Source organism: Carlito syrichta, unplaced genomic scaffold, assembly GCF_000164805.1.
Source record: "Carlito syrichta isolate Samal-C Ts95f unplaced genomic scaffold, Tarsius_syrichta-2.0.1 Scaffold306292, whole genome shotgun sequence".
Taxonomy (NCBI): domain Eukaryota; kingdom Metazoa; phylum Chordata; class Mammalia; order Primates; family Tarsiidae; genus Carlito; species Carlito syrichta.
This window is the reverse complement of record NW_007250388.1, coordinates 243173-261297: the sequence shown is the minus strand read 5'-3', so window position 1 is coordinate 261297 and position 18125 is coordinate 243173. Positions and strand designations below refer to the sequence as shown.

Here is an 18125-nt window from a genome sequence, read left to right as displayed (position 1 = left end):
GGAATCTCATCAATTCCTGGATCTTTTTGGTGGAAAATGCTATTTGTTGACCAGAATCTAGGGGCTAAGGCAGTGTATTGCTCCCAGGTTATTCCAACGCCTTTTCCTGGTAGAGACACTTAGAAAAAAATTAAGAAAAAAAAAAAAAACACGCATGAATGCATACTGAAATGTTCAATTCAAATTCAGGAAGACAGAGTTTTAACTTTTTAAAAACTCAAATCTGTACCTGCTTTTTTCACACTTCAGAAAGGAAACACGCCCCTCCTCAGGGAGACCTCCACCCACCTCAGGGCTGCCTGCATGTATCTCTCTCTCCTCATCCTCTCCCTGGTGACCTTGAGCTGGGCCTTGGATGGTGGCTGTGCCCAGCGCAGGTGGCGAGCTCGCTTTCGGGCAGCCAAGATCTGTCAGGAACAAGAGCACTGTGAGCTGTGGCTGGCGGGTGGAAGGAGAGAGGCCCCCAGTATTCCAGCCAAGCTTAGAAATGTACCATCACTATGTTTTGCACTCTGCCTGGTATTTGGGGACAAAGAAGTACTTTGTGTGGATAAAATACACCAGGCTATTGAGGAGGGGATCAGGAAGGGGGTAAATGGATTTTAAAATCTGCTCATGTCCCAGGCAAGCTTTTGGCAGGAATGGCAGCTGGACCATTACAAAGAGCTGCTTTACGTGAGAGGCAGGTCTACTCCTGTCAAATGGCAGGAGCAAGATCTTTGGCATTTGCATGGCATTTTCTCTAGAGAACTTCAAAGTGTTGAAAAACCAGTTGAAAGTGCAGTCTTAGCTAGAAGTGAAGTGTGATTTCCTTTTAAGACAGCAATTTTACTTTCATACTCTGTTCACCGTCAGGGCATAACAGTAGTCAGATAAATGAGCCCACTGAAGTATTCATTCATTCAGTTATCACTTGCTCATTCATTTATTCAACATACATGCACTGAGCAGGCACTGGGTCAGGCACTGCGGACTTCTGAGAAGTTAGAGACAGTTCTTTCGCTCAGAGATTCTGGACTTCTAGGAAACATGTGACAAGTATAACAACAGCATAAAGTGAGAAGCTACATGTGCAGATCTGTGGGGGTATGGGCACTCTCTCCAGCTGCCAGGCCAGTGCCCTGTGGCTGTATACTTAAGGAAGCTTGAATGTGGGGGAACCACGACTTTAAGGTCCAACTGAGACATGCCCAGGGTTAGAGATGCCAGTCTGGCCCTTGGGATGGGGCTGAATTTGTCAGAAAAAAACTCACCCTTGGGGCTGGGATTACAGACAGGAAAAAAACAGACCAGCAATCTGGCAGACCAAAGCTGCAAACAGGGAGCAGAAAAGACAGGAAAACCTTTGAAGTAGAAAGGAAAGTTGAGATTCAAAAGTTGTAAAGGAACCAGAACACCCAGATGTGGGCCCCAGACACCTGCTTGCTGTGGCATAGTCTTGGTCTAATTACTTCACCTCTCTGAGCTTCCATTTCTTCATCTTTAAAATGGGAAAATGGGGTGGGAGAGGTGCACAGAGAGAGAATTCAAAATGGTCACTGTGAAGCTGTAGAGCAGCCCATCTCTCACCTAACAAGATAGAGAGTAGGGAGCCAGTTGCCAATTGACAGAGATGCCCTGAATACTTTTGGATAGGCAATACACCTTGCACTCAGCAGAGATCTCTTTGAGTGCACAGAGATCAGAAAGTGACGGCAGATGCAGGATTCTGAACACCCCACCCCTGCCCTGTTCCAGGCTCAGACAAAGTCAGAAGCTCTGCTCAGTGAAGGAGAAGGACATTTCAAGTCAGTTCACCCACTTCCAGCTGCTCATGGGCCATCAGTCCCACATGGGAGGAGTTTTGGCCAGGGCAGTGGAGGTAACTGGAGACCAAGTGAAATGGGGAGCAAAATCTGCCTGCTGGCTGCTGCTATAGTGACCAACTCCCAGCCAGGAAAGACCAAACAAAACAAAAAAATGCCTGCAGAATGAATCTGATTGGCACACGTGCAGACAGAAACTAGTGGAGAAACAGACTGGCACACGTGCAGGTCTCTCTTGGAAAGCAAGGAAGAGAATAGGGACCCAGCTGCTGATACACTCTGCATCCAGCAAGGGTCTCTTTGTACACACAGACACCAGAAAATGACAGCAGGATGGGAATCCGTGTGCTGTATCCCCCACCATGCACCAGATTAGTACAGGATTTGAAGTCCCACCCAATGAAGGAATGAGATGAACAATTCTAAGAAGAGTTGGTTCACCCCTCCCAGTCATCGGTCATGTAGAACAGGGACTTAAAACTGGTTTGACTAGTTTAGCAGTGGGAGAGAGAACCTGCAATAACAGAAACCTGCCAGATGGTGGAGCAAGCAGCAGAGGTGAATGTTTCTCCCCCTTTCACTGAGTGATGGAATTATAGAGAAGCAAAGGAGATTTGTTTCAAATGAGGAAGAATACAGGCAACCCTCAGAGTTCTAAAGATTTAGTACCTGAAAAAGCAACCATCAGAGCACAAATGATGGAAATCCCCCAGAACGACCTGCCCCAGATGACAGCCACTTAAATCAGAAATTGGATGGCAAAAATGAAGAGGAACCAAGAGAAACTAGAAGCCAAATTCAATGAAATTGTATAGGAAGTAAAAGTGGAGTTGGCGAATTTCAAAAAAATAGGAACAACAGAAATAAGGAACACTATCCCTGAAATAAATAACAAAGTAACAAACATAGGAGGCAGACTCAACCAAGCAGAGGAAAGAATCACAAAACTTGAAGAACAAAATATGGAATCAACCCAATCTGCTAAAACCAGGGGGTGAGGGGGACTCTAAAGGAAGGAGTAAAGCCTCCAAGATATGTGGGACTATGTCAAGTAGCCAAATCTATGCCTGATGGGTATCTCTGAAGCAGAAAGAGAAATGGAGAACACCATGGAACAAGCATTCCATGAGGTCATCCAAAAAAACATTCCTCATCTTGCCAGAGATGTGACCATTCAAGCACAAGAGATTCAGAGAACCCCTACAAGGTATCACATGAGAAGACCAACCCCTAGACACATGGTAATCCACCTCTGCAAAGTAAGCATGAAAGAAAAAATCCTAAAGGCAGAGAGAGAGATAGGTCAGACTACCTACCAGGGAGGACCCATCAGAATTGCTTCAGACTTATCTGAAGAAACACCACAAGCCAGAAGATACTGGAGTCCAATTTTTAATATTTTTAAAGATAAGCAGTTCCAGCCAAGAATTTCTTACCCTGCCAAGTTAAGCTTCATCAGTGATGGAGAATTAAAATCCTTCACAGACATCCAGTCCCTAAGAGAATATGCTGTCTCCAGACCAGCTCTTTAGGAGACACTTAAGAAGGTTTTGAATATAGAAAGAAAAAAAAAAAAAAAAAAGAATGGTCAAGCCCATAACAAAAGTACAGGTATATACAGAGTTAATAAATCATACAGAGTACCCACAAAAATGAAGACACACATATATGTAAACTAAAAAGTTAGAAATGAAGCAATCCCCTAAGAGTCCCATGGCAGGGATAAACTCTTACATTTCAATAATTAACCTGAACATGAATGAACTAAATGAACCCCTGAAGAGACATAGAGTGGCAAACTGAATAAAAAATCACAATCCTACCTTCTGCTGCCTCCAGAAAACTCATCTGACTACAAAGGACACCCACAGACTCAAAGATGGAGGCGGGAAAATGATCTTTCAGGCTTACAGAAAATAGAAGAAGGCAGGAATAACTATTATGATATCAGACAAAGCAGCCTACAAGTCATCCAAAGTTAAAAAGGACACAGAAGGACAGTACATAATAAAATAAGGCTCAGTCCACCAGGAAGAAATATCCATCCTAAACATAAATGCACCTAACACAGGAGCACCAGGTTTTATTAAACAACTACTAAGCAAACTAAGAGAGGACACTGACTCATACAATCATAGTTGGAGACATAAATACCCGACTAACAACTTTCAATAGATCATTGGGACAAAAAAAAAATCAATAAGGAGATCTAGACCCTCAACTCAATGCTTGACCAAATGGACTTAATAGACATCTACAGAACACCTACTCAACACCCAAAGAGTATACATTCTACTCATCAGCACATGCAACATACTCCAAGATTGATCACATACTCGGACATAAATGAGCCATAAATAAACTCCAAAAGACTGAAATAATATCATGCATCTTTCCAGATAAAAAGTAGAATAAAAATAAACATCACCACCAACAAGATTACTCCAAAATACACAAAGACATGGATACTAAACAACATGTTGCTGAATGACTTCTGGGTCAACATGGAAATCAAGACAGAAATAAAAAGATTCCTGGAGACAAGTGAAAACAAAGACACATCTTATCAGAATCTCTAGAATGCCAAGAAAACAGTGCTAAGAGGAACATTCATAGCACTGTGTGCACACATCAAGAAAACAGAACGATCACAAGTAAACAGCCTAATGTCACACCTAAGAGAGCTGGAAAGACAAGATCATGAAAATTCTAACTTCAACAGAAGAATCCAGATCACCAAGAAAAAGCCACAGTCACAGGACACAGAAGACAAAAATATCACAGAAAGGATCAACCAGACAAAAAGCTGGTTCTTTGAAAGGATAAATAAGATTGATAGACCCCTAGCCAGATTGACTAAAAAAAAAGAGAAATTCCAAATAAACACAAGTAGAAATGAAAAAGGTAAAGTCATAACTGACTCCAAATAAATTCAAAAGATTATCAGCGATTACTGTGTATGCCTGTATGAAAATAAACTTGAAAACCTAAAGGAAATGGAGAACTTTCTGACATCACACAACCTCCCAAGGTTGAAACAAGAAGAAATCAAAACTCTAAACCAATAACAATCCAGGAAATCGACTCAGTCATAAGAATTCTCCCCACCAAAAAAGCCCCGAACCCAAGGATTTTCCAGCTGAATTCTACAAGGCATTCAAGGAGAAGTTGATACTAATCTTATCAAAAGTATTCCAGGCAATTGAGGAAAATAGAATTCTCCCCAACCCATTTTATAAAGCTAGCAACACACTGATACCAAAACCTGGCAAAGAACCAATAAAGAAAGAAAATTACAGGCCAATCTCCTTGATGAACATACACATAAAAATTCTCAACAAGATTCTAGCAAATTTGATCCAACAATACATCTCAAAGATCATCCACCATGACCAGTTAAGCTTCATTCCTGAGATACAGGACTGGTTCAACATTTGCAAGACCCTAAATATAATTCAGCACATTAACAGATATAAAACCAAGAACCACGGGATTATATAATTAGACACAGGAAAAGCATTTAACAAAATTCAGCATCCCTTCTTGATAAAAACTCTTGAGCACCTAGGCATAGAAGGAACATTCCTTAAAACAGTAAGAGCTATCTATGATAAACCCACAGCCAACATTTTGTTCAATGGGCAGAAGTTGGAAGCATTCCCTCCTGAGAACAGGAACAAGACAAGGATGCCCATTCTCACCCTTCCTGTTCAACATAGTGCTGGAAGTACTGACCAGAGCAATCAGTCAAGAGCAGAAAATCAGGGGTATTCAAATGGGAAAAGGGGAACTTAAGCTATCTCTCTTTGCAGATGATATGATTCTATACCTTAAAAGGGAGTCTGTCAAAAGCCTCCTCGCATTGATAAACAACTTTGGTAAAGTTTCAGGGTACAAAATCAACATGCAAAAGGCAGTTGCATTTCCGTACATCAGCAACAAGAGGCAGAGAACCAATAAAAATCACAATCCCATTCACAATAGCCACAAAAAAATGAAGTACCTTGGCATCCACCTAACCAGAGAAGTGAAAGAACTTTACAGTGAGAACTAAAAAACATTGTTCAAAGAAATCAAAGATGACACAAACAAATGGAAAAACATTCCATACTCATGAATTGGAAGAATCAATTTTGTCAAGATGTCTATCCTACCCAAGGCAATTTACAAATTCAATTCAAAACCCATCAAATTACCAAGATTCTTTTTTTCAGACATGGAAATGACAACACAGAAACTCACATGGAAACAGAAACGAGTACAAACAGCCAAAACAATCCTCAGCAAAAGGAAGAAAGCTGAGGTATCACACTTTCAAACTTTAAATTTTATTACAAGGCTACCATAACAAAAACACCTGGTATTAGTACAAGAATAGACAAATTGATCAATGGAACAGGACAGAAATTCCTCAAGTGAAAACACAGTCTCTCAACCAGCTCATCTTCGACAAAACCACCAATAACTATCACTGGGGAAAGAAGACCATATTTAGCAAAGGGTGCTGGGAAAACTGGCTAACAACATGCAGAAGAATGAAACTAAACCCCTTCCTATTACCATATACAAAAATCAACTCTAAATGGATCAAAGATCTAATTGTAAAACCTCACACTATAAGAATCCTAGGAGAAAACACAGGAAACACTCTTATGCACATTGGAGTATGCAACAAATCCTTGACCAAGTCCCAAAAGCAAATGCCATAAAAGTTAAGATAGACAAATGGGACTTCAAACTGAAAAGCTTTTGCGCAGCAAAATAAGCCATTAGGGGACTAAAGAGACAACTCATGGAATGGGAGAATATATTTGCAAATTATGCATCTGACAAAGGCCTAACATCCAGGATCTACAAGAAACTCAAATGAAGTGAAAGGAAAAAAAACAACCCCATTAAAAAGTGGGCAGAGGACATGAACAGACACATTTCAAAAGATGACATAAAGCAGCCAACAGAGACATGAAAAAAGGCTCAGCCTCACTAATCATCAGAGAAATGCAAATTAAAACTACAATGAGATACCACCTAACTTCCGTAAGGATGGCCATCAGTAATAAGTCAACAAACAACGGATGCTAGTGTGGGTGCGGTGATAAAGGAAAGTATCTACACTGTTGGTGGAATTCCAAGCTAGCTCAACCTCTATGGAAGGCAGTATAATGATTCCTGAAAGAACTAAAAATTGGCCTTCCATACAATCCCTCTCCTGGGACAGCAACCCCTCTCCTGGGAATATACCCAGAGGAACATAGATTGTTTTGCCAAAAAGCCACCTGCACACACATGTCTATTGCCATAATATTCACAACAGCAACATGGCACCAACCCAGATGCCCATCAAAAGTGGACTGGATAAAGAAAATGTGCTGCATATACACAATGGAGTAATACTCAGCCATACAGAACACAATCATGGACTTTGCAGCAAATTTGATGGAGATAGAGACCATCATACTAAAGAAACAAAGGACTGAATACCACCTTTTCTCACTCATAAGTGGCCCCTGAACAATAATCACGTGAACAAAAGGGAGAGATCAGCAGTCGCTGGCCTCTGCTAGGGAAGGGAGGAGAGTGGGGGGCATGTGATAACACAGAGTACTAGATCCATTACCAGGGGAATGAGGGCCAGGTGGAAGCCCAACCTTCACTTGCATGCTGCCTACCTATGTAGTTAATCCTCACTTGTACCCCACATCTCTATAACAGAATAAAATAAAACTAAAAAAATAACAAAAGCAAATGAAAATACCATGAAGACTCTAAACAAACCAAGTGGCTTTATATCTCGAATTCCTGGTCAAATAAAATATTCTTTCAAATAGAAAAAAAAGCATAATAATAAAACAGGGCAGTAATGCTGCCTACTCATAGGTGAAATAAGGAACAAACACAAGCGTAAATAAGTGCAGATATAAAGTGGCACGATGACTAGCACATGGTTTACGGTTCCCACATAGTCTTCATCATCAGGAGTTCTGAGGGGGCCGAGAGGTTGTGGGGGAGAAAGGTCTCGGACAGGTTTTCAAGAGGGGGCTCACTAGTCTCCTTTGAGAGGAAGGAGCAGAGATGAGGAGAGGAGAAGCAGAGTCAGCGTCTGACTGTAAATAAACTGGGACTGTGTCCTTGGTCGTAACTGACTTGTAGTTATTTCGTGGGAGTCATTTCAAGGAATCACCTGTGCGATCTTCATGGCAACCAGCAGACCTTTCCTCTCCTTCATATCATTCACACTCTCCAAGAGAGTGATGTATGTACAGTAGGAAAAACAGTATCGGGAAGAAGGGAAGGAGGGAGGGGGGAAGGAGTACATTTTCTGTGGGCCCGCTGAAATACAAGTGGCCTAAAAGTTCCTCAAAATCATGGCCAAGAATTCTATTTGTCATTTGCTTCAATATTTTGAAATATGCTCATTTTCTTGATGTTCTGACTTTGGGACTGGGATAAAGGTTAGGAAATACATCTTCTGTGTTCATCTGTCACTATGTGTGTCAAAGAAGCATAAGAAATTCAGATACATCCCTTGGGTCTCCAAAAAGGCAGCCCAAGTAGAATTCAAAGCCTAAACTCAGATATGCGTGATGAGATTATAAAGCAGTTCTTAAAGGCTCGATTCACAAGCACAGGTCGCTTTCTCACCTTTTCAACCTCGACTGCACAGTCGGGAGTGCTGTGGCTTGAAGAGAGGTGGGCCCTGGAACGTTCTTCCAATGCGGAATCTATATTCTTGGTTGCCTCACATAAAGACTCGGTAAAAAAGTGGTAGTCATTTCTTCTTTCCCAAGCAAAACCCAACGCCATGAGGCATATCTGGAAGGAAACACATGACGGGGAAGAGAGTCGGCTGCTCCGAGTGTGTGCTCATCTTACACAGCGCTGTCCTCCCTCCAGTTTCAAACAGACATCAACATCCCTGTCTGGGATTCCTGGCCCATCCACCTGCAGACTTGGTGGACCTATGTTTGCAGAGTCTCAGCTTCCTCAAGCAAAACAAGGGTGTTAAAATGGTTCATTCCCTGGGAATTTTTCTGAGGAGTAAGGAACAGGCCCATGTGGAGTTTAGCACAGGGCCTGACTCCTAGTTCTTTCTCACCACGTCTTAAATCAAGCTATAAAAAAAATCATACACTCCCAAAATGAAGCCACTATTTCCCCTCTCCTCCAGGCTCCCTGCTGTGGGAAGGCACCTCTACCGTGAAGGGCATTTCTTACCATAAGTGGCTGGGTGATGAAAACACAGCAGATCACGGAGAGGGAGAGCAGATGTAGCCACTGCACACACTGCGCCGGGCCAAAGCTGCCCAGTGGGAAAGAGAAAGGGAAAAACAACAATGGATGGAATAGAGCAGAGTGCAGAGAGGAGAGAAAAAGCGGTCTGGGTATTATAATAATAAGGGCAGCAAGAAATGACGCTGACATTGATAGAGCCCTTTGTGGGTGCAGGCACTATGCTGACAGGACTGACTGATTCCCCTGAGACTTATGAATTAAGTGCTCTGATATCCCTAGTCTACAGATGAGCAAACTGAGGCAGAGGGAGATTTTAAGTACCTTGCCCATCCTCTGAGGGTGATTCAACCCCTCAACTTGGGGAAAGGAAAGAGGTGGGAAGAAAGGGCCTCGGCTTTGCAGCTGCTCTTTGTGGCTTATGAGGATGGAGGCCCATGGAGTCACCTTGAATGACCATGGGGTACCCAACGGTGGGCCCAAGCTACACGGGAGCCAGAGGTGCAGCACTGCTGGGGTGGCAGGGGGAGGGGAAAAGGGGAGGAGAATCAGTATCTGTGATTCTTGCATCATAATGTGCCTGTCTGGCAGGCACATGCTTTTTCATACGATAGGAGATGATGACAGTGTACCCAGCTCACAGCCTGCCCCCCTCAGCAGCTGGGGTCCTTCCTTCCTTGGGTAGGGGTTGGGCAACTTATTTAATACCTGAAACTCCATCCAGGCCCACTATCATCACAGAGCTGGCTGGGCCAAGCCCTCTTTGGGCTTGCATATGATTTTATTCCTTCTACTCCCAGGAGATGGGAAGGAGAAGTGGGGGAGAAAACAGCAATACAATAAGCTCCCTACATACGAATGGGTTCCATTCCAAGAATGCATTTGTAAGTCCAATTTGTTTGCAAGTCCAACAAGATTATCCCGGGTATGCAACTAATACAATTGGCTGTATAATACTGTACTGTTAAAGGCTTATAATACTTTTCACACAAATAATGCATTAGAAAAACAACAAAAACCATTTTAAGTCTTACAGTACAGCACATGACAATGTATGACAGACATGTGAACTAACTTATGTGATTGGACATGCAAACGCACATTTATATCTTTGAAAGTCACAACTTGAAGGTTTATATGTAGGGGACTTACTTTAGTGACATCTGGAGCCTGCATTTGATAAGTTCTCAGAAATGCAAGGATCTCCACACAAATGCTAGACTTTCTATGCAAAGACCTGGGGATGTTTGAAAACCTTGACTACTCACCTGTAGCCTACAAACCCTGTCCCCAAGCCACAGGCCAGGGAAGTCATTCCACAAATGACCCATGCCACAGAACCTGGCCAAAGCAGATGGGTTCTTGACCACCAGGGCACTGAGGAAGAACAGACAGAGACAAGATGGGTTAACAGACTTCGACATCTCCATCCATAGAGTGTGTTAGTGAATGTTATGAGTCAACTTGACTGGGCTATAGGGTACCCAGACATTTGGTCAAGCAACATCATGGGTGTCTGAGAGGTTGTTTCCAGAGGACAATAACATCTGAATCAGCAGACTGAGTGGAGCAGATTGCCCTTCCTGATGTGAGCAGGCCTCATCTGATCCACAGAGTACCTGAATAGAACACACAGGCTGAGTACAAGGGAGCTCCTCTCACCTGACTACTGAGCTGGGACTTAGGTGGTCACCTGAGGGGCTGGGGTAGGGATGGGTGAGAAGAAACTCCTGCCTGTCCTGCAGTGCCCTCAGCAGATCCTTGGGGACCTCCACTCCTAAACCCACTGGGAGACCCCCAACATTAGAGGTGGAGGGACTAGTTTCCATTTCAGATCCCAAATGACTTACAGGCCAACCTGGAATCCACAGCATGTGTCCTGATTTGACCAAGTCTCCAGGCCATTAGGGACAGGGACTGTGACTCACCCCCTACAGTCCCCATCCTTCCCTCTCTGCTGTGTAATTTCCCCAGAGCTACACACAGGACCACAGGGGTTACCCCATTCCCCTTTAAGCCTCTGTCTAGAGCCACCTAGAGCCCCATTTTCTTGTGACTGCTGTTAGAGCTCAGTCCCAGTGAGGGCACACCCAGAGAGAATGCCATGTCAGCCTAGGGCAGCACAACACGTTTCAGTAGATTTGAGGACTCTCACTGGGAAACTGGTCTTATGCCAGTTGAAGGACACTTGCTAAACACAGATCAAAGACCATGGAGCTGTAGCTGGGACAGTAGCCGTCCTAAGCCACGCTTTCTACTCTCCACAGCCTCATTGGTGTCTGGTCTGCTAGGGTGAGCCTTGTGCTTCTGAGCACTCCCTTTAAGCCCAAGCCACGTGTCCAGCTTGTTATGGAGGGTGGCCAGTCTTTGGGACAAGTTTGCAGCTGATACCTGGTGCTGGCACTGAAGGCTCACCTGCCAAAGGCCTCATGCACTCAGAAAGGATCCTTTTTGTGCCCCACTGTGTGTCAGGTGCAACACAGCATGGGTCCAATCAGACATGGCTGCAAGTACAGACCTTTCCAGCCACTGTCCTATAGGACAGAGTTCCCTCTGGTACCCAAACCCAGCCCCAACGACTTGGGTTGACTTGGAGACTCAAAAAAATTATGTGCAAATGCATCATGGGGTCTCAGATCCCTGCAGCCTCAAACCCACCTCCCTGGGCCACGCCCAGCATAGTTCCCTCTTGGCTGTGACTGACATGGGCTTGGCCGCCCTCCTGGGACCCGTCTGCACAGCTCTGTTTGTTCCTGGGTAACTCCCTGCTTCTACCAGCTCACTGCTGAGCTTTCAGCATAACTGGAATCTGGGGCCATTATTCACTCTAATTAGTATCCAAAATGCAAAGCTTTAAACTCCAGAATGCTTAAAGACAAGTTAAGAGTCTATTACTGACTTTTTAAAAGATCTGACCAAACCTATGTTAAGTGAATGCCAGAAACCACAAAGACTTTGGAACTAAGCTGGATGTCTGGGTTTTAGAGACTAGTATTTAGTGATATTTGGTCCAAAGGTAGCTTCGCCCACCCTGCCTCTCTTGACAACTGCAGGCTAATGCTGAATGGCAGGAAGGGGGCTGCACGTTACAAGCCACATGACTGATGCTACCTTGTGAATGGGGAAGATAGCAGTGACCCTTCATCCTCAGAACAGTCTCGCCACGGCCAGCCCCACAGGCCTCCAGCTCAGTGGGTAGACAGGCTGTGCTATCACTGCTTGCTGCCTTCCTCGGACACCTGGCACTTCCAGAGAGAATGGCTGAGGCAGGACGCTAGAATGACAAGGTCAGGCCAAGGTTAATGTCTCCATGGGCGGGGCTCAACAGTTGTGCAGTCTGTTACCTTCTCAGAGGACAGATATGCACAGGTGGGATGTTGCACTCAGTCCTCTGTTGACTTCTGAGGGTGGAGGCACAGGCAGTCCCCAGGAGCCATTTCTTTCATACCCTGCAAAGGTCAGTGGATGCCCTGGGGCAATGCTCACAGCCTAATGGTGGCGCCATGTGGTGGTCAGGGTGATTGCATTCTACTCTTTGGGAGGTACAAGAGGAGAGAATCCTGCTAAGAAAAACAGATTGAGCAAAAACTCCACAGTGGTGAGTGTAGAGCCCCAGCATGGTGTTTGGGGTTTGAGGGATGCACTGTGCTCTGAGCAGGAGACTGAGAGCACCATGCTCAGGAACAGGAGTGGCAGAGCTGTCAAGCAGGGAGTTAGTGACTGGAAAACACAGGAAATTGTATGTCCTCACATGCCCCACAAAGAAGAATTCCACCTAAGTGAAGGGTACAGTCACACAAGTCCAACATGTAAAAATACCAAGGGATGCTGCAGTTGCACCACTAGAAACTGCCCTTCGATTGCCCACGTCACAGGCCTCTGAGACCTGGAATGCAGCTCCCCACACTGGGGCAGCTGTGAGTACCCCTCCTCATGAGGGGAGAGGGAGCTGGCCCAGCAAACACCCTTGCCTTGCTGCTTCCCAGTGCCTCTCCCATGGCCCTGCAGTATTGTATTGACTATATATATGGGCTCTCCCCATTCTGCTGCACTGCACCGTCTTCCCCCTTGTTCCTGGCCTCTGTTGAGACTCCTCCCTGACCCTCTCTGGACAGCTAGCCTGCTGTGGCCTGCATCTTGGGAAATGGTCATTCCTCTATGGAGGACCTGCCTGGCCAGCATGGCAGGTCTTGCAGGGATCTTTTACATTCTGCCTTGGGCCTGACCCATCTGTGGCCATACCATAGCCAAGGGAGGATGCACGCCAGAGAAAGACAATTGTTAGACTTTTATGCCAGAGAATTAACTAAAGCACATAAGTACTGATTTACCTTGGATGACTCCTGTGCATCTGATATCCTTCTGCAGGAATTAGGCCCTGATTTAAGAAAAAAAAAATTAGATATATGATGCTAAACCAGGGTACCTTTAAGGTTTACCAGGGATACTCTTTCTTCCAGACTTCTCCAGAATGAGTCTTTCTGAGAAACAGGACAAGGCTAGAATGAAGCCTTATTAACTGCCATCCTGGTATGGGCTTAGACAATCACTCACAACCATCCTAGTGAAAAATAGCAGCTGGAGAAAAATATTTCATTTAAAAAGTAAAAAGAGTCTTAAGAGAAAATATTGACAAATGCAAATATAAAAATTTGTTAAAAGTAATAAACTCCAATTGTAATAGCAACTGGAAAAAGTGTTCACTACCCACCTGACAAAGGCTTAGTTTACTTAAAGGGTGAAAAACACTTAGAAATTCCTCAGGAAAAAAAGGGATTTCATGAGATTATCATAAATTTGGGCAAACGAAATAGATCACAGAAAATACATTGGCTTTGAATCCATGAAGTGATGCTCAACTTTACTTGTAATAAGCAGTGCAAACTGAAAGTAGGAGATACAGTTTCTGCCCAGTAGACTGGCCCCAAAGGATCAGCCACAATGGGCGAGCTTCCAAGTTTTTAAAAAAATGCCCACTCACCCCAAGTGTCCTCAGTCTGTGCTCCTCCTCCCAGGAGGTGGCGTTGCTGGGCCAGGGAAGGCCCTGGGGCTTCCTGCAGTGGGAGAGAAGTGGCTCAGGGGGCATTCCCCAGCAAGAAGGGGTAATGAGGATGTACGACCCAGGAGGGCAGGGCCAGGAGACAAGCCATGGGTACCTTGGAGAGCCTGAAGAACAGGGACAGGAGTTGGGCCCCCACAGAAGCCAGCAGAGTGCACAGGAGACCCGCACCAAAGGATCTGAGGGTGACGGTGGGGCCAACATCCAATGGAAGCTGCAACAATCCAACAGCAGTCATGACTTCAACCTGGTGGGTCTAACTTAAAATGCACGGTCGTTTGTCGTTACAAATATTCTAATGTGAATATATATATTAAATTCAATCAAATGCTCTATTCGTTAATCTTTGCCCTTCCATCCCAAGAGTAAAATAAAAATACAATAAATCACTTAGCTTTCCTCCTATACAAATCCTTCTGGATTGAACAAATGATTGCTGAACACCCACTTTATTCCAGGCATGTGCTCCCTTGATTCAACCCTTGCCATAATCTCACAAGGCATCAATATCCCCAAGGTCCTGACAAGCAGAGGGAAGTGGTCAGACAACTTGTGGACCACAGAGGAGAAGCCTTACTCAGGTTTCCTGACAGTATACCCCAACCTTTTCCCGGGTGGACAGAGCTGTTCCTTCATGCTTCTTGATGCTGTTTCTTTATCATTCTTTTGCAAATTCCACACACGTTATCCTTTCTAAAAAAAATTTCACCAATCTATAGCTGTTATCAGACCTCTCTGATACCTGGTGCTGTGTAAGGGGCCACCATACCCTGCTATCCTATGGACAGACTGCAGACCTCACCTCTGAAACAGACCCTGTTATCACATTCTCCAGCCACAGTGGGCCATGTGAGCCCAGAGGGATGGGCCCACGAATGGCCCTGAGGTTTTTTAAAAAACAAGCCTGTTTACCCTCCCCTAGAAAGTCATCTCTGACTTTTTTTCCTCAGGAAATGTAGGGTTTCCTTTTTTTTTTTAATTTTTATTTTTTTAAGAGATAGGATCTCACTCTTTTGCCCAGGCTGGAGGGCAAGGGCACCATCATAGCTCACTGCAGCCTCGAACACCTGGGCCCAATGAATCATCTCACCTCAGTCTCCCAAAGTGCTGGAATCACAGGCATGAGCTCCCGTGAGGGTCTCCATTTAACTGCTGGCACTGATTTAGAATTAGTTTTCTACATCTCATGAAGAACAATCAGACCAGAGTTGCCAGTGAAAACTGGCATCCCAAGGACAAATGTGGCCATCAGAACTGTTCTCTGTTCTTTTGGCCAGAGGATTTTTCAGTCTGAATGAATTGCTAATCTTAAAGCAAGCAAACAAACAAACAAAACCCTGGCGCATTCTCAGAAGACAGCCCAGGCTGTCAACCTCTCTGAAAAAGCCTTGCTATGTGGCCCCTGTGGGCTCAAGCTCCCCCACGGCAGTGTCAGCTGAACCAGCGCCTGGTGAGGTAGGGCTGTACTGGCCCAACCTCAGTCCACACCCTGCAGGCCCTCCCAGCTCCTTCCCAGGTCAGCATCCCCCACAGGACTCTCCCAGCAGCTGAGGTTGCCTCCCTGGATTTAAACCTTTCACGGAGGACCATTAACTTTGCTCATTCCTCAGCCAAGAAGTGCCACACGGTATGTCTGGGCTCTGGAAGCCACTGTGAGGAACAGCCGAGGCCTCCCACCTGCTCTTGCTCTCTAGCAGTGACCAGCGCAGTGAGACACGCGTAGACACACAGCAGGGAGAAGGACACAGTGAGGCGCGGCGTGTGCAGGTGGCTGCTGGAGGAGGGCCGGCTGTACACTGAGAGCCAGAGGTGGAAATCCTCCAGGTACTCCGTGAACTTGCAATAGAAAAGCTGAAACAGAAACCAGCAAGAGACGTGTTCCAGGACATCAGGCATCGACGTGAACAGAGTGAAATCCTGGTGGATAACCAGTGGTTTTCTAAGCAGACCCCCCCATTTTGGGGGCTTCTCTATCCTGGCAGAAGGGTGGATGCCCTCCACCAGACAAGGCCTGACCCAGCTGGTTCCTCTTCTGCCTTCTCGGTAGCCCTTCGCTCTCGCCAGGCTCCCAACACGCTGAACTCCAGCCCACTCCGACCTTCTGCTGGGGCTTCCTGAGCTTTGGGACAAACCCCTCCCCTGCTCACGTGTCTGGCTCTCAAACGCCTTCACAGCCTGGCTCATGAGACCTTCTCTTTAGAGCCTCTAACAATTCTCTCCTTTGTGTTCCTAACAAACTTTTAAAAACCCCTTGCTCTCAGCACTTTCCAAAGCAACACAGTTAATTTCAACTGGGCTTTCAGTGCACCGAGAGTAGGACCGTGTCCTGTTCACTTCTGTCCTCGGGAGCCCACATGGTGTCTGCCATGCAGCAGGTGATAAAGTTGCTTAGGAATTTTAAGTTCCAATTCAATTTAAGTAATGGATACTCAACATTATTCCAGGAAAAAAAAAATTATACACAGAACTGATACTATGGATATGAGAATACAAAAGCAAATACCAGCAAAACAGTTTTGACAGAATGAGACTCTATCATTTTAATGTAAATAAACTGGCCAACAAGTGATCAAGTGATGAGTGATCATAGAACACAGCTGCTTGGGCTTATAGATGACTAAATTAGTAAGTACAGTTTCCTCACAAATCGTTCTCAAGCAACAAATAGGTCTCGCTGGAGAATAAACACTGTATGACTCCCATTGTCAACTACAGTTAGACAATCATTAGTCAATTCTCACATGGAAACAACTGTCTAAGGGAAAGTCCCAGCTGAATCAGCCCTTCAGTTTTAGATGTCAAAGAATTTCTGCATGAAGTGACTGATTGAAAACTTGTTTCCAATTCTTTGTGATCGTGTTTCTTACTAATTTAGCTCTGTCAGGCCTGAAGATGCCAGGGGCGGGAGTCTGGTGCTCTCACCAGGATGGACTAGAAAGAAAGTCCAGTGACTGACAAGATCTAGTGACAGAGGGGAAATGTTACCACCGACTGAGCTCTTGCTGCTGGAGACCCAGCCTCAGGGATGACTCACCAGAAACACAGAGTCACAATAAACGTGTTTCCTAAAACTACTACTGTGATAAATGAAAGAAAATTGTAAATGCCTAACAGGTGGAAACTCAAGCAAAGACAGCACACAGGGCGCCATTACATGGCTTATAAATGCTTTTAAAGACAATTCATGAAGAGATCTACTCTAAAATGTTGAATTAGAAAGTGCAAAATGCATAGCATCATTATTACAACTGTATAGACTATGTTCTTATATAGGGAAAGAGGTAAAGGCACATGCTAAACTCAAAACTTGCAGTCAGTTTGTAGACTATCAGTAGTTTTGTCACTTTTTACCACCTCTTGTCATCTTGGCCTTGACCACGTCTGTGGATAGTTATCTAGGTAGTTCATGACACTGAAAAGTCTTTAATTAGGGGCCTTCTAGACACCAAAGACCACCAGCAACCATAAATTCCAGAAATGTTATTACAGTTACAATTAAAAAAAGAAGAGCATAATACGATAATTAATAATTGGCAAGGTACTTAATGCATGCTTGGATGGCCACTTAATGCATGCATCATTTAAGATATGGATATCTTGATAGCTAAGAAAAGAGCATATTCACTTTGGAAGAGTTTAAAGAAACAGCTGTAACAAGAGAAACAGAACTGGGCTTAGTGTCTACTGATTAGCCAGGTACGCCACGGGAGGCCACCTGGACAGGGCCTACCTTCCGGAAGCCGAGCCCTGATTGCAGACAGGTGAGCTCCTGCTCCACTCGGCCATCACGCTTGCCTGCAGCTAGCCAACACTGGGCAGGGAAGAACCAGCCCCGTCCTGTACGCAGCTCCTTCACCATCACGTAGCTGATGAACCAGCTCGGGGAAGGCCCACAGCTGTCGTGCCAGATGTGGATCTTCTGGAGTGGGCCCAGCTGGGCAGGAGTGCTGGCAACACACATAATAGCATCTCAGGCAGGTGTGTGGGTGGCGTGGCCCTCACACACCAGCCCCAAAGCCCGCCCTCAGTCA

The 18125-nt window shown here is 44.9% G+C and overlaps 1 protein-coding gene across 1 annotated transcript in view; it reads right to left on the bottom strand.

The window, feature by feature from the left end:
- Positions 1-18125, bottom strand: part of PKD1L1 (polycystin 1 like 1, transient receptor potential channel interacting) — a 158459-nt gene that overhangs the window by 57634 nt on the left and 82700 nt on the right. Inside the window, 8 exon segments of the mRNA XM_021714974.1 lie at positions 289-407; positions 8448-8618; positions 9021-9105; positions 10304-10412; positions 12147-12309; positions 14192-14308; positions 15772-15945; positions 17825-18041. Of these exon segments, the coding sequence (XP_021570649.1) occupies positions 289-407; positions 8448-8618; positions 9021-9105; positions 10304-10412; positions 12147-12309; positions 14192-14308; positions 15772-15945; positions 17825-18041 (1155 nt within the window).